The 15,189-nt window shown below is 52.9% G+C and overlaps 1 protein-coding gene across 4 annotated transcripts in view; it reads left to right on the top strand.

Moving 5' to 3' along the window:
- The window catches only part of PREX1 (phosphatidylinositol-3,4,5-trisphosphate dependent Rac exchange factor 1), a 176,737-nt gene that overhangs the window by 135,428 nt on the left and 26,120 nt on the right, over window positions 1-15,189 (top strand). For 2 of the 4 annotated variants that reach the window (XM_039864544.1, XM_039864543.1), the window contains exons 15-22: window positions 663-735; window positions 5,370-5,512; window positions 7,200-7,292; window positions 8,350-8,498; window positions 10,162-10,247; window positions 12,015-12,151; window positions 12,861-12,981; window positions 15,002-15,189. In XM_039864544.1, the coding sequence (XP_039720478.1) occupies window positions 663-735; window positions 5,370-5,512; window positions 7,200-7,292; window positions 8,350-8,498; window positions 10,162-10,247; window positions 12,015-12,151; window positions 12,861-12,981; window positions 15,002-15,189 (990 nt within the window). Of the gene's footprint in view, window positions 1-662; window positions 736-5,369; window positions 5,513-7,199; window positions 7,293-8,349; window positions 8,499-10,161; window positions 10,248-12,014; window positions 12,152-12,860; window positions 12,994-15,001 lie in introns of all 4 variants that reach the window. The other 2 variants (XM_039864541.1, XM_039864542.1) reach the window with 1 other exon arrangement.

The following is a 15,189-nucleotide window of genomic DNA, read 5'->3' as shown; positions in this document are numbered from 1 at the left end:
GGGGTTTATTTTTCTGTAGTAAGAAGCCCAGAGATTGGTGGTCCAGAGCTACTAGTGTGGCCTCATGATATCTTTGGGGACCACACTCTTTCTGCCCTGCCATCCTTAGTGTGTTTCTATCCTCGAGATCACATGTGGTCTAGGATGACTGCAGGAGCTCCGGCTATCACATCTTTGTTCCAGGCGGGAGAAGAAAAAGGAAGAGCCAGGGACAAAGGGGGTTTTGCTGAAATTCCCTACCAGTACTTTCTGCTTCTATCTCATTGGCCATGTCTAGCTGCAAGAGAGGCTGGGATTGTGGTTGTCCAAATAGATGCATTGCTGTCTACAACAGTTAAGGTTTCAGTACTGGCAGAAGAATCAGGAAAGGGTTGTTGCTAGGCAACCAACAGCATCTGCCACTTAAAATCTCCATTTCTCCTTTGTGGTGTTTATCACACAATATGCAGTTGTTTGTCACAAATACAGTAAAATGATATTCTTATTTGGGGCTTATTAATAAAAATAACAAACATGTTTTGGGGGTACCAGAGTAAAAACAGACACAAATCCCTGCCCCTGTGGAGCCTCCGCGCTAGGGGTGGTTGTGGGCTGTTCCGCAGCCTCGCACAGCCCCTCTGGTGCCAGTCCGCCTAATGCCCTCCCTTTCTGTTCCATTCCAGGGAGATTGCCAGACGCGGGAGGAGGCGGTGGCGCTTGGCGTGGGTTTGTGTAACAACAGCTTCATGCACCATGGTAAACCACCCCTTCCCCTCCGCCTGACCTCCCGGGGTCGGGGGTGGGGGTTCTGTCCTGGGACAGAAGAGCTGGCGGGGACTCTGGTCCCCGACGCAGTTCACGGGGAGGGGAAACTGAGGCCCAGAGAGAGCAAATGGTGGGCTGGAGGCTGCCCAACGTGCCCATGGGTGAACCTGGGCTAGACGTGGAATCTGCGAGCCTGTGGACCACTGGGGGTTTGGAGGCCTCATGAATCTCTCCGCCCCCTTTCCTCCTCTGTTCTGCCCTTACTGAGAGGTTATTTTCAGTGTCAAGTGGGAACCAAAATGACTGGTAAACCTTGGCTGGAAAAACGGACTTGAGGTCAAATCCATGGGCTTCCTATGCCCTTCCTCCTGGATAGGACGTGGCTGCCCAGGGTGGGCAGTGAGGCCCAGGCCTGGCCCACGGGCTCCCATGGAGAGGAGAGGAGCGGGCTCTGTGGGGACGGAGGACAGGCTGGTTATGGGCACGAGAGGGAGGCAGGGCCCTTCCTGGGACATGTGCCACTCTTCCTGGCCCTCACCCCTCAGATGAGTCACTCTTCCCACGGCAGGAAGCATGTGAGAGGTGAACTGTCTGAGACGATCCTGGGGCAGGGAGCTGGGGCGAAGGAGGAGAAAAATGGTTCCGTTGATACCACTTTGTATTAAAACAGAAGTTAACGCTCTGTGCGCCTGGCTTTCTAAGCACTCTCCATGCGTTAATTAGTTTAATCCTTGTGACGATCTCTTTTTTGGCAATAATCCTTTATGTTGGTATTAATATCATCCCTGTTTATTAACGAAATAGAAGCTCAGACAGTTAAGAAACTTTGTTAACGTCACACGGCACGTAGGAGCCGGGATTTGTACCCAGGTCGGCCGGCTTCACAGGCCACAGGCTGCACCACTGAGCGCCGGGGCCTTCCCTCACCGGCCCTGGGGGAGCCCCAAGTCTCCGACCCTTTCTCTCCTTTAACCCCACCAAGGGTCCTTTCTCCTGTCACTTGCCTGGCCCTTGCCCGGGGTGCCCTTCCCTGCCCGCTTCCCTCTGTCACTCAGTGTTTCAGTTCACGCCTCCCCAGAGAGGCCTCGCAGCCACCCGGGCTGAAATAGCTCCTCTCCCTCGTCACTGTGTGTTCCTAGCTCAGACTTGCGTTTCTTCAAGGAGCAGTTGTCTCCCTGTTAGGCAGATTCCATGCTTCCCTTCTGTCTTCTCCATATGCTGAGTGGGCACCTTGTGCGTGTAGGCAATGCGCTAGGCTCTGGGGACAGAGTAGTGAACCAGACAGATAGAAGTCCCCCCTCGGGAGCTTACGGCCTTGCGTGTGTCTGTGCACGTGCATTGTGCGTGCGAGCGTGTGTGAATCAGACGACAATGAAGTCAGTACATCTTCTGGAATATTATGGGCATCTGAAGAGGGCTTGGGCTGTTACTCTGCGGAGATGGGAATCTTGGGAGGCTTCTGAGCAGAGAAGGGACGTGCCCGTCTCAGGGCTGTACAGGATCCCCCTGGCTGCCTGTGGAGAATGTCTGTCAGGGTGAAGGCAGAAGTAGGGAAGCCAGTGAGGCGACTGTGCTAGTTCAGAAGGACAATGTGGCTTGGGCCCAGGTGGCGGCAGAGGACAGGCGAGACCAGACTGTCTTTTGGCTGTTCCTCCCCCGGGCTTCTGCTCTGTGTTCTAACTCAGAGGACATCAAACTTTCTCTGTGAAGGCCCAGACAGTAAATATTGCAGGCTTTTCGGCCCACACCCTCTCTGTCACATCTCAACTCTGCCATTGTAGCATAAAAGGAGCTACAGGCAATACATAAACAAATGCTCGTGGCTGTGTGCCAGTAAAACTTTATTTAGGAAAACAGGTCGTAGGCCATAGTTTTCTGCTTCTGGTCTAGCCGCTGGATTTATTGTCCCTTCACCAGGGTGAGAGGTGTGCCAATCATGTGAAAAGCCCATTTCCTGCATTGTAGCCAGCAGGCCTAGTTCTAGGCCTGACTCAGCTGACTCCCAATAAGCCCATGTGCCTCTCTGGGCCTCAGTTTCCCCATCTTTATGCTCGAGGCCTTGCTGTCCACCTCTGAGCTCAGCATGCCCACAGCTCGGGGTTCGGATTTACTCCCCACCTGAGATGCCCAGCCAGGGCAGCCTCGGTCATTCCCGTTCATTGGCCCCGTCTCACCAAAGTCCCTCATTCCCAGAAGCCACTCTGTTCCTCATGAGGCCCACTGACAGCTTCATCCCTCCCGCCAATCAGCTGGGCAGAACCTCTCATTTGTGGGTGAGAGTAATTAGGGGCCCACCCCAGCTGTTATTCCGGGAAGGCTGCTGGCAGAGGACATTCGCAGGGGACGACTCTCAGGCAATACCAACACTGTCGAGGCCCCTCGGGGAGAGAAATTGCAGGGCGTGGCTCCTGCTCCCCTAATCCCTGCCACAAACTCAAAAGTAGGCTAAAATAGGAAAGGGCCAAATCCTAGGGTTGTGGCCACTGCGAAGTGCCCGTCAGGGTGCAGAGAAGAGGGTGGGGTAGGGCCTTCGTGGCACCTCCCGAGGCATCTGACCTGAGCTCATGGGGCCCTGAGGTGTGACGAGAGGCTGGTGGTCTAGCCCTCTCTCTTTAGGCACTCACAGGGAAACTGAGGCTCACCGGTTAATCCTTGCAGCAGCCCTGAGAAGTTGGTGCTGCTGTTATCCCCACAGAGGAGGAAACAGGCTCAGAGAGACTGCAAGGGCCTGAAGTTGGGAAGGGGCTGAGCAGGGCTTCGATCCTGGCTCTGTGCCCATCTCACGAAGCCTGGCCAGCGGCCTCGGCCGAAAGATGGAAGTGGCAGGACCTCACCTGGCTGAGCTCCTGGACTCGGGGATTCCAGCCGTTTCCCCAGACAGTCACTAAACAGAGACATAACATCATGGTGCTGCTTCCCACTCTTTGAGCCTCATGTTTACAGGGAAGGTAAAGCCAGCCGGCCCCCTGGGGCCTGGCTCCCCGGCTCTGGGGAAAGCAGCAATTTGTGTGTCTGCTCTCTCAAGAGGTAAGAGGGGTGGCCTGAGAGAGATGCTTCCAAACAGCTAGATGTCCTGGGAAAGGAAAGAGAAAGAAAGGGTGGCCGCCTGCTGCTTCTCTTTAGTCACCAATCGTCGGCCTCTGTCTTCAGGGGTGGCAGGAATGTCGTGAGGCTAAGGCAGCTGGTTTTCCCGCCCTCAGGGGCCCACTGACTTCAGGCAGTTGCCTTTACCAACCTGAGCTGGTTCCACCTTCATGTAGTTCGTTCCTGCCTCCGTCTCACAGGCCAGGCTGGCCAGCTCCGTGAAAAGGAGCAGCCTGCCGGCTCTGCGAGCTTAGGCAGTTTACTTAGCTTCTCTGGGCCTCCGTCTCCCCGTCTGTCAAAGGGGTGCAGCAGATCCTTTCTTGTCTGAGAAGTAAATGAACTGAAGTTTGTATCTGCAGTGTACCTGGCACTTAGTATAATTTTAATCCACAGGGACCAGATCACATACTGTTTGTTCCTGGTTATTTTATTCATTTTCCTGGCATGTTTTAGAGCAGAGGTCAAACAACTATTTCTGGAAAGGCCCAGACAGTAAATACGTTAGGCTTTGTGGGCCGTACAGTCTCTTGCAGTTATTCAACTCTGTCATTGTGGCACAAAAGCAGCCCAGACAATATATAAATAAATGGGTATTTCTATGTGCCAATAAAACTTCATTTATAAAAAGAGGTAGTGGGCCGGATTTGGGCCTGAGTTAGCCAAGCCCCATGATCTAAAGTGTCTCCTTGTGGTCTTTTTCTGATTATTAGTGAGGTTGAGGTCCTTTTCACATACTTGTCGCCCATTTGATTTTCCGCAAATGTAAATTGCCCATTCATATCCTTGGCCCATTTACCTATGAGCTTCCCACCTTTCTATGGTTGATTTGTGTGAGTTTCTTGTATATTCTAGATAATTATTCCTTGTTGGTTTTAGATATTATAGTTCTTCTTAAATCTGCCATCTACTATGGCCTTGTAATTGAATGGACGTCCTTAATCTTATTATAGTGCTTTCTGGGGAGTCTTGTACATAAACTCTTTTTCTACCCTAGGACAAAGAAAGATATTCTATATTTCGTTTGGTGAGCTTTAGTTTTCCTATTCACGTTTAGGTCTTTAATTCATCAGGAGTTTATTGCTGTATGTGGTGTGAGGTAGGGATACAATTTTATTTTTTCCCCTTAAGTGGGTCAGTTTTCCCTATTATTTGTGGAGTACTCCACATGAGCATTTATCATCCATCATAGACTAAGTTCCCGTAAACACACAGTCCTCTTATATGATTTCTGTTTTCTTCCACAGGTTCTTTGTCTGTTTCTGTTGTAGTTCACACTGTTTTTGTTACTATGGCTTTGCAATATGTCTTTATAGCAGGTGGAGCAAGTTCGGATTTTTCAAGAGGAATCAGAAAGCCGGAATTCTATGTGAAATATTCTAATATGTTAGTATTGGCACACGAGTCCAATAAATAAAACACCATGTCAGCCAAATCAAACTTGTCCAGGGGCTAGTTCAGGCCTATGGCTGCCAGTTGGCAGATGCTGCTGAAACCTTCCCGTGTGAACCTGACCGTGTGCTTGTGTGTCTGTGGGTTCGCAGTGCTGGAGAAGAGCGAGTTCAAGGATGAGTCTCAGTACTTCCGCTTCCACGCCGACGAGGAGATGGAGGGAATTAGCAGCAAGAACAAGCAGCTCCGCAATGACTTCAAGCTGGTGGAGAACATTCTGGGCAAGCGCCTGCTGGTAGGAGCAGAACTGAGCGGCTGCAGCTTCCTTCCCAGACTCACCTAGAGGTCTGGGAGCTGGGCGACCTTCAGATATGGCTAGAGAAGCTGAGCTCAGCTTGGAGCACCCAAGAGTACAGGGAATTCTAGGTGATGGCTGGCAACACTGGCAGGAGAACATGTCACTTCCTTGGCCAAGACTGCCCTCCTCTTCACGGGAGAGATTGGGCTTGCTGGGCTGCCTTTTTTTTTCTCTCCATCTCCCCTTGTCCACCCCACATCCCAGCCTAGCATTGTGCGGAGAGGATGGCCTCCCGAGATGACTTATCCTGCAGAACAAAGCCTTAGGCCGGCCCCCTGTCCACATTCAGTTGCTGTAAATATCCTTGCAGTTAAAGTGGACCATTTACCAGCCTGTTCAGATATTTTACCAGTCTAGCCTACCAAATCCTGTTTCTCTACTTACTGATGAGCAGCAACCTTAATCTTAATGCCTGGTTCACCATGGGCAATAAAGAGAGAGGCTCTGAGAAGTTGGTTCTCTTGCCATCGTTGGGCCAAGATCTGAATAATAGGAAGACAGCTTTGTTAACTTCTCTCCTGTAGTACCTGTGGGGGCTGCTGTTCCTTCCAGTTCCCATTTCTCCCGATAGAAAGCCCGCCAATGGTCCCCGTCACACTTAGGATAAAATCTAGTCTCTTATGGTCTACGGGACTCTTCCTGCATCTCCAGTGTGATCTCCTGTGCTCGCTCCTCCCTCACTCCACCCCAGCCACACGGATCTGCTTTCTTATCTTCTAGTACCTTGGGTCCGACTCAGGGCCTTTGCATGTGCTGTGCAAATGCTTTCTCCACTCAGAGTTCTGTTTTCTTACTTCATTTAGGTCTTGGCTCAGATGTCACCTCCTCTGCCTCTCCAGCCCCTTGCCACACCATGTTCTGTCCCTTGAAGTGCCTTATTTTAATTCAAACATCATACATTACATTCCTTGTGTCACATTCTGTACATTTCTATATTTCTTTATTTGTTTGTCATCTGTCTCCCCCACTAAGATAGCTGTATAGGGGCAGGAACTGTCTGTGTCTTTCAACACTATTTCCAGCACTCAGTAAAGTACCTGACCCGTATATCAGGCAGCAGCTCAGCAAATATTTATTTGAATGAATAAATGCATTTCCCAATAACCCCCCCACCACCAAACCCCCAAACCTCCCAACCTGCCTGCAGTCATCCTGCAGTGGGGAGGGGTATCTTCTCCCTAAACTCCCTTCCTGTCCTCAGATTCTCAGTGGCTGGATACCTTTGGGTCTTATTGATTCATTAAGCCAGTAATTTTTTTATTGAGTACCTACAGTATGCCAGCAGATGGACAGATGGTGGTACATAACTGAGGAGACTCTGTCCTCAGGTTGGGAGGAGAAAGGGGACCTAGGCAACGGGAGGTAAACATAGGTGATCAGCACAAGGCCTAGGTATGAACCAGGTGGTGTGTCTTCACTTGACAGATAAGTACTGAGCACCCACTGTGTACTGGGCACTGTTTGTGTTTGATTCTCTCCTGCCCCACCCTCACCCCATGTAGTTCTGGGGCATGAGGAGCTGGCAGGATCACAGTCCCGTGGGGGCCAAGGTGGGGCTGGCTCCAGGATCCCCCCTCCAACCCCGTCACTGCCTCACCGAGTCTCTGCTTCTTCGGGCCCACAGATCCTGCCCCAGGAGGAAGACTATGGCTTCGACATGGAGGAGAAGAACAAGGCCGTGGTGGTGAAATCAGTACAGAGGGGCTCGCTGGCTGAGGTGAGGCCGCTCGGAGGGGCCGCCCTGGCAGGTGCTGAGAGTGTGGGGCATCTCTCTCCACGTTCCTCAAGGAAGGCCAGCTCGGCACAGCCTGGAATGTTCCTCCTCACTCATTGCCTTGTTTGCCTTCTCTGGGGGAGCTGGAGCAGACCCCTCCGCTCAGGGCTGTCCTCTCAGTGTGTGTGCCACCAGCCCCCTCTGCTGGCCCTGTGGCCAGGTGCAGGAAGAAAGCATAAGGTTTCTGAATCAGCTGTGATCATGGAAAAAGCTAATCATCAAGTGGCCTAAGACAAGTTTGTTGCTTTGTCATGGACACAAGGTCTGGAGAGAGAAGGAGAGCGAGTCTGTGTCAGGCCAAATATTCAGCCCCAAGGCCTCTCAGCTGCTCCTGGGGGGGTGGAAGTGGGTGGCAAGGGGGACCCACCACCTTGTCCAGGCGCCCACTTGTTTCCCTGTGGTGGTTAGGAATGCTTTTGGCTGCAAGGGGCCAGATGCTAGCCTCGCAGTGGCTGGAGCCACAGGGCTTCATTTTTCATGACGTAAGTGGTTAGGAGGATGTGGCCGAGAGGTTTGGTTCGGGGTCAACATCTCTTTAGCTTTCTTGGCCAAGTCCTCATGGTCACAGGGAGGCTGCCCCAGTTCGATGCCTCGTGTCCTCGGACAGGAGGGCAGGGTCCAGGGGCAGGGGCAGAGTCCAGGGTCCAGGGTCTGGGGCTGGGGCAGGGGCAGGGGCAGGGGCAGGGGCAGGGGCAGGCGCAGGTGCAGGCCCAGGCCTAGGCCCAGGCCCAGGCCTCGGCAGCTTCTCCTCAAAGGAAACGTTTTCCCATTCACGCCTCCAGCAGGCTCCCCTTAATGGCTCGCGGGCCAGAATCAGGTCTCACTAGCCCCTTAACAGCTCATCACAGAGGGGACTGGGGTTGCCCTGCGGCGGGTGGGGAGTGTCACTCCGGTCATGCTTGGTCTCTGGGGCCGGCCCTGTGCTGCCTGGATGCATTCGAGGCTCCTTCGTGAGAAGAGAGGCGGCTAGTGACCCGGCGTGTGTGTCCCCGGCCCCAAGCTGGCCGGCCTGCAGGTGGGGAGGAGGATCTACTCCATCAACGAGGACCTGGTGTTCCTGCGCCCTTTCGCCGAGGTGGAGTCCATCCTCAACCAGTCCTTCTGCTCCCGCCGCCCCCTGCGCCTCCTGGTGGCCACCAAGGCCAAAGAGTGAGTGTCCCCAGGGGCGGGGTGTCCCCTCAGCTTGAGGAGTTGCCTGATCGCTGGGGGCTGGGAGTGGGGCTGAGCCCTCTGGTTCCCTGGGTGGGCTCATTCTGCGGGCACGTGACACAGTGGCGCTACCTTTAGTCATTCAACAGATGTGTATTGAGCGCCCACTGTGTACCAAGTGGTGTTTCAGGCTCTGGGGATCCAGCCACGTCTGGATGGATACATTCCTACCCTCCACGGATCTCAGTCTGGTTGGAGGGTGGAGCAGGAGACAGACACTAAAACAAATAAAATAGAGACCTACTGACCCAGGTGATAGTAAGCCCGGAGTAGCATATAAAGCTGGGGAAGGAGACGGGCTGGGTGGAGGGATGGCGGCCAGGTTGATGCCACCAAGAACTGAGGTGAAGATGTGAATGAGGTAAGGGATTGGGGCGTCAAGGGGACTTCTGGAGGAAGAGGGTTCCAGGCAGAGAAAACGGCAGTTTCGGGCAAAGGCCCCAGGGTAGAGCCATGCCCTGAGTGTTTGAGGAACATCAGGAACCCAATGGGCTGGGTCAGACCGGCTTAGAGGGAAGCGTGTGCGATGAGGTCAGCCAGACCGTGGGGGGCCTTGTGTCTGCGGTTAGGACCATGGAGCCGCTGGAAGGTTCTGAGCAGAGGCGAGGCGTGGTCAGATGTCTGCTCCAGCAGAACCCACCTGGCTGCAGGTGGAGACTGGGTTGTGGGGGGCACAGGTGGACGCAGGGGAGTGGTGGGGAGGTTCTGGAGCGGCCTGCGTGGCAGCAGGGGGGTGGTGAGAAGCGGCTGGATACCAGATATAGGTACAGGGAGAAGCGTTTTCTATTTTAAAAATTGTACATTTGGTTTCCACTTCTCTCTTCTATTTAAGGCAAATGCTCCCAGTTTTCTGTTGACAGGAGTGATGGAAAGTTTTAAATGTGATTATTTCAGTAAAAAGGCAAGCCAGTTTATGGGAAATGATTGATAGTTTGGTTAGTATGTGGAAGTGGCAGAAATCACCAAAGTGGAAGATTCCTGCTTTTAAAATTCTGGAAACAGCTGGGGTTTGAGATCAGGCTCCCAAGATGGCAGATGAGGACGGGAGGGACGGACCTGAGGACCAGTGTGGGGGACACACCCTCGAAGGGGAAGAAGACAGCTGCATTAATGATACCCCCCGCCCCTGGGCTGCTCTGGCGTCCCACCTGCAGAATGGCCAAGAGCTGGGCTTTCAAACCATGTTCTCTAGGGGACGCGTGCGGGCATTTTTCTAGAGTCAGCACCGAGGTGTGCTGGGCCCCTTCTCACCCTTCCATCTGTGATCGTCGATCAAAATATTCAGTGGCTGAGGTGCTGATCTGGCCACCAAAAGGCCTCCTCTCCCCGGGAGGGCGATGGAGAAGGTAGAGGGCGATGTGGAGTTCCCGTGCGTGGACCGAAGCTCCAAGGGCAGGCCGGTGGTTCGGCTTAACCGGAGGTCCTGGCATGGGCTTCAGTTAAGTGAGGTTTCTCTGTATACTTGGTAGCTGGAAAGCCTGGCACTGCTACTATTTTGGGCTGGATTTCCCAGAAGTCTGGGAGGCAGGGGCTCCCCGGGTTGGCCCTCTGGGTTATTGGGAGTGATGCTGCTTTTCCTGATGGCTGCTTCTGCCCGGTGCAGGATCGTCAAAGTCCCCGACCATCCAGAGGCTCTGTGCTTCCAGATCCGTGGAGCCGCCCCGCCATATGTCTACGCTGTGGGGAGAGGTGAGTGGGAGCCTAACAGATGGAGAGGGCAGCTTGCCGAGGCAGGTCTATGTGTGTAGTTGGAGCTCAGAGGGGCCCAAACCATTACCACCAGGCGTGTGCCTCGCAGTGCACCATTAACACCTCCTTTCTTTGCTGAAAGCCACAGCTTGCAAATGCAAATGCCTGTGGGGGGTCAGGCAAGACAATAGGGAGTGGTGAGGACTAAGGGTAAGGTGAGAAAAAAAATGCCCGCTCACTCTAAAAGGGGCAGTTTTTCTTCAGCTCGAGCTCATTATTGCCAGGCAGGAATGTGGGCCCACTCTTGTCAGATTTGATTTTTTTAAAGAGAAGCCAGAAATGGGAATTTTGGCCACACTTCTGTGGCCAGATCCAGCCTGTGGTCAACAGTTGGAGATGTCTGCTTTCTATGTCGCCTCCTTGTATGCTGTTGAAGGGATTACTCCATCTTAGAGATGAAACCAAACAGGTCTGAGATACTTGGCTCCCAACCCTTTTTGCACCAAGGGCCCCACTTTTAAAGTTGTAAACGTTAATTGTCCACTTTTCTGCTCATAGTTATACTTTTAAAATGTGTTAAGAAAATGCATGTCATTTTCTTAAATGACAGAAAGCTACTGAGAATTTGTTAATATTTTAAAGTGGGTTCATATTTTATTTATCCTTAAAGCAATGGTTTTTTACCTGTCAGAGGACATCTGTCAATGTCTGGAGACAGCTTTGGTTGTCACAGCTGGGGGTGGGTTGCTGCTGGCATCTCATGGGTAGGGACCAGGGATGCTCCTAAATACCCTACAGTGCACAGGACAGCTTCACACAACAAAGAATCATCCAGCCCCAAATATCAGCAGTGCTGAGGTGAGAAACCCTGCCTAGAGCATCTGTAGAGAAGATGAGGTGTTTATAGGTGAATCAGGCAAAAACAGTAAAACAGTTAATATTTTTTGAACACATACGAAGAGCCAGGTATGAGGCCAAATGCTTTAACTGACTGAATCTCTCAAGAACTCTGAGTAGATATTATTTGTATCCTCATTTTACATATGAGGAAACCAAGGCACAGAGAGGTTAAGAAACTTGCTGGAGGTACACAGTTGGTTAGTGGCAGAGTCAGGGTTTGAACCCAAGCCCCTGGGGTCCGGGCCTGCATTTGTCACTATCACACCATACAGGCCTGATCCTCTCCCATGTACAGGCAAAGCTTGGCATTCCTTGGCATTTCCAGAACCTTTATGCTAACCATGTAAAACTCTGGGGTCCAGAACCTATAGCTTGGGAATTGTGGTGTAGCTGAGAAAACACGCACTTGGAGTCTGGTAGACCTGGCTTTGAATCTTGGCTTTTCCTAGCTGCATGACCTTGAGAGAGTAATTTACCTCTCCAAACCTATGTTTTCCTGTCTGCAAAATGGGGCTGTTCCTTGGCTCAGTGTTATAGATTGTCGTGGGACTTTAAAGGAGACAGAGCTCTAGGGTGAAACGTTCTTGGGTTCAAGTCCAGCCTTCCTTGCTGTGGGACCTTGGGCTAGCTGCTACTTCTCTGAGCTTCCGTTTCTTCTTCTGCAAAATGCGAATGCCAGTCCCTGCCCCGCCCACTGGAGTGGATCAGAGAGTGGCTCCGGGGTGGAAGGATGGAGGCAGGGTGTTTGGGTGTGTGTTTGCGGGGTTCGGTGGGGGACAGTGTTCATCTGGATACTTGCCCTTGCCTGTCACTGCCCCGAGCCCTCTTCACCTGGCATTCAGCCTCAAGCACGCCCATTCCCCTTAGGCTCAGAGGCTGCGGCCGCAGGGCTCTGTGCTGGCCAGTGTATCTTGAAGGTCAACGGCAACAACGTGATGAATGATGGTGCCCCAGAAGTCCTGGAGCACTTCCAGGCATTCCGGAACCGCCGAGAAGAGGCCCTGGTGAGCCCCCCAGCAGCCAAGGGGATCGAGGAGGCCCTGCTCAGTGGGGTGGGGGCTAAGGTCACCCTCCTTCCTCTGTGGGAAAGCCTGAAGGTGGCACCCCAGTGTTTTGGGTGGGGCGGGGCTGCCTACCTGGCGGGACAAAGCTTGGCTTGGGCCCTGTGCCACCTGTGTCTCCCTAAACCGGAGGAGCTAGGCTGTGATACCTCATGGCCTCGGTTCTCGCAGCTGTGAAATGAGTGTGACAGGGCCCTCTTTTCTTATTGTGTAGGCACACTGGGGAAATGGTCATGTCGATGGTAAAAATTGCTGGGGAAATGGTCATGTTGATGGTAAAAATTGCTGTTATACTTAGGTTCGGGACCAGGGTTCTGTGGAGGGCGACACTCATTCAATGGTTCATTTAATGTTTATTGAGCACCTGCTATACGCCTGACACATTTCTGTCCTGGGGCCACAGGAGAGACAAGTTTTTTGCTCCCATGGATCTGACTTACATTTTTCAAAATCCCCAGCTTTGTGGGGCTGTGTGTGACTGGAGGTCTCTCAGGAAGGTTCCAGAACAAAGTCTTAGAAGCCTTTCTAAAGATGTTGTTACCTACAGGCTAAAATCCTGAGCCTTGGGGTCGGAGAACAGTTTGCCCTTTGGCCCTTCTTTGGGCTCCTGGTGTCGTGGTCACTCCTCTTACTCATTCTGCTGCCCTCACAGGGCCTGTACCAGTGGGTCTACCACACCCACGAGGATGCCCAGGAGGCCCGAGCCAGCCAGGAGGCCCCCGGCGAGGACTCCAGTGGTGAGGGGACTCGGGAGGAAGACCAGCCTGACTCAGGTAATGGGACAGGTAGGCTGTGTGACAGAGACTCCCGTGGGGACTGGGTCCTCTTCTGCCTACACTCCGCTCTGATCCCATCCAGTCTGTCTTGGTGCCATCATTTCTGTATCAGTTTCCCATTGTTGCTGTAACAAAGAGTCACAAACCCGGTGGCTTAAAACAACGCGTTTATTCTCTTACCGTTCTGGAGGTCAGAAGCCTCAGATGAGTCCACTGATCTGGAATCGGCGTGTCAGCAGGGCTGCATTCCTTTCTGGGGCCCTAGGGGAGAACCATTTACTTGCCTGTTTCAGCTTCTAGAAGCTACCTGCACTCCTTGGCTTGCGGCCTCTTTCCTCCATCTGCAGAGCCAGCAATGTCGGCCTGAGTCCTCACCTAGCCATCTCTCTAACAATTCTGCCTCCGTCTTCTCCATTTAAAGACCCTGTGACTATATCGAGTTCACTTGGGTCATCCAGGATAATCCGACTGTAAAGTCATCTGATTAGAACCTTAATTCCGTCTGTGACTCCCCGTCCGTAATTTCCCCTTGCTGTGTTCCAGAGTCTGGGGATGAGGATGGGGGCGTGTTTCGGGGACCATCATTCTGCCCACCACGAGCTCCCACGTTAATCTCTGTAGTGCAGCCTCAGCCCTAAACTTCAGACCTGCCTTTCTACCTGCCACCGTCCAGATGTCCAAGGCATCGCAGACTTCATGGCCAAATCCAACTTCTGACCTTTCCCTGACACCTGCTCCTGCCCTCGGCGGCCCATCTCCATCCTTCCGGATTCCGGACCTCAGCATCCTCCTTGACTATTCTCTTTCTCCTCTCGTCCTCCACCTCGATGCGAGCAGCACACCTTGTTACCTCTGTCCTCCTCATGCATCAGAGTCTGACCACCTCCCACCACCTCCCGCACGGCTTGCTCCAAGCCACCATCATTTCTCACCAGGACTGTTGCAGTAGCCTGCCCACTCTTCTCTCGGTCCTGCCTTACTTCTCCTCAAAAAATAGAGCACAACCTCCCAGTGGGTCCCAGGGGTCTGGTCTTCCATCCCCGCCTGGCTCTCCACCCTTCCCTCTCATCACCTTCCCACTTGCCCTTCTGCTCCATCTGTTCCAGCCTCTTGTCCTTAAATACCCAGTGGACTCCTGCCCAGCACCTTTGCTCTTGCCGTTCCCTCTGCCTGGAAGGCTCTCTCCAGAGTCCTTCTTATTACCTCATGCTCCTCGGCTCAGTTCTCTGCTCCGATATCAACTCTTCCGAGAGGCCACCCTTGGTGCCCTAAGTAAGCCCTTCTGTCCAGTGTCCCCTTCTCCTGTTTTATTTTACTTCACGCATGTATTAGTTAACGTATATCATCCATTGCCTGCTCCGTTTCTTAGATACATCACTACATAGCTCTGTGGCCTCTGAGATGTCACTCACCCTCTCTGAGCCCAGGTTAGTCAGCACTGAGACTGGGCTACGTGAAAACATTGATGCAGGAAACTAAAGCATCCGAATAGGGTCGTGCAGGCTTCGGGCCTGGCTCGGTCCAGCGCTTCCCGTAGACTCATGAGGAGCCTCTTTATCTCTAGTTCTCAGCCCTGCTCCTTCTCTCTTGGTTTCCCTGTTACGTGGTGTTTCTTTCCCACAGTTGCAGCTTGGAATCCAGTTGAAAAAGAGAATATCGTCTTCTCTGTGTAGACTTGACTTGACTCACATCGGCCCCGCTGGGGTCACATAGTCATCCCTAAACCAATCACTGTAAACAGGGGAAATCAAGTCTGTGCCTCTGGGGGAGGGTATGGGTGCGCGATCTCCTCTTCTGAGCCACTAAGACTGGGAATGGGGCACAAGGGTTGATTTCTAGAGGGAAAATCTAGGACGAGGGGTGAACAGTAGTGTGGTGGCAAAAATGAATAGAGCTGCAGCACAAGCTTCAGTTGCCCAGCTGTCTAGTGGGAGCTGTCCATGGTGCTCAGTCAGGGGGCTGGCTGGCTGTTGGGTAGAGCCCCGTCTTCAGGGATGCCTGTCCTTTTGTCTTTCAGCCTTCCCCCTGCTGTCCCTGGGTCCTCAGCTGAGCCTGCATGAGGACAGCCCTGTGGTCAGCCTAACTGTGGACAACGTGCACCTGGAACACGGCGTGGTGTACGAGTACGTGAGCACAGCAGGTGTCAAGTGTCACGTGCTGGAGAAGATCGTGGAGCCCCGCGGCTGCTTCGGCCTCACAGCCAAG

Source organism: Pteropus medius, unplaced genomic scaffold (genome assembly GCF_902729225.1).
Source record: "Pteropus medius unplaced genomic scaffold, Ma_sr-lr_union100, whole genome shotgun sequence".
Taxonomy (NCBI): domain Eukaryota; kingdom Metazoa; phylum Chordata; class Mammalia; order Chiroptera; family Pteropodidae; genus Pteropus; species Pteropus medius.
This window is presented reverse-complemented; position numbering and strand designations above follow the sequence as displayed.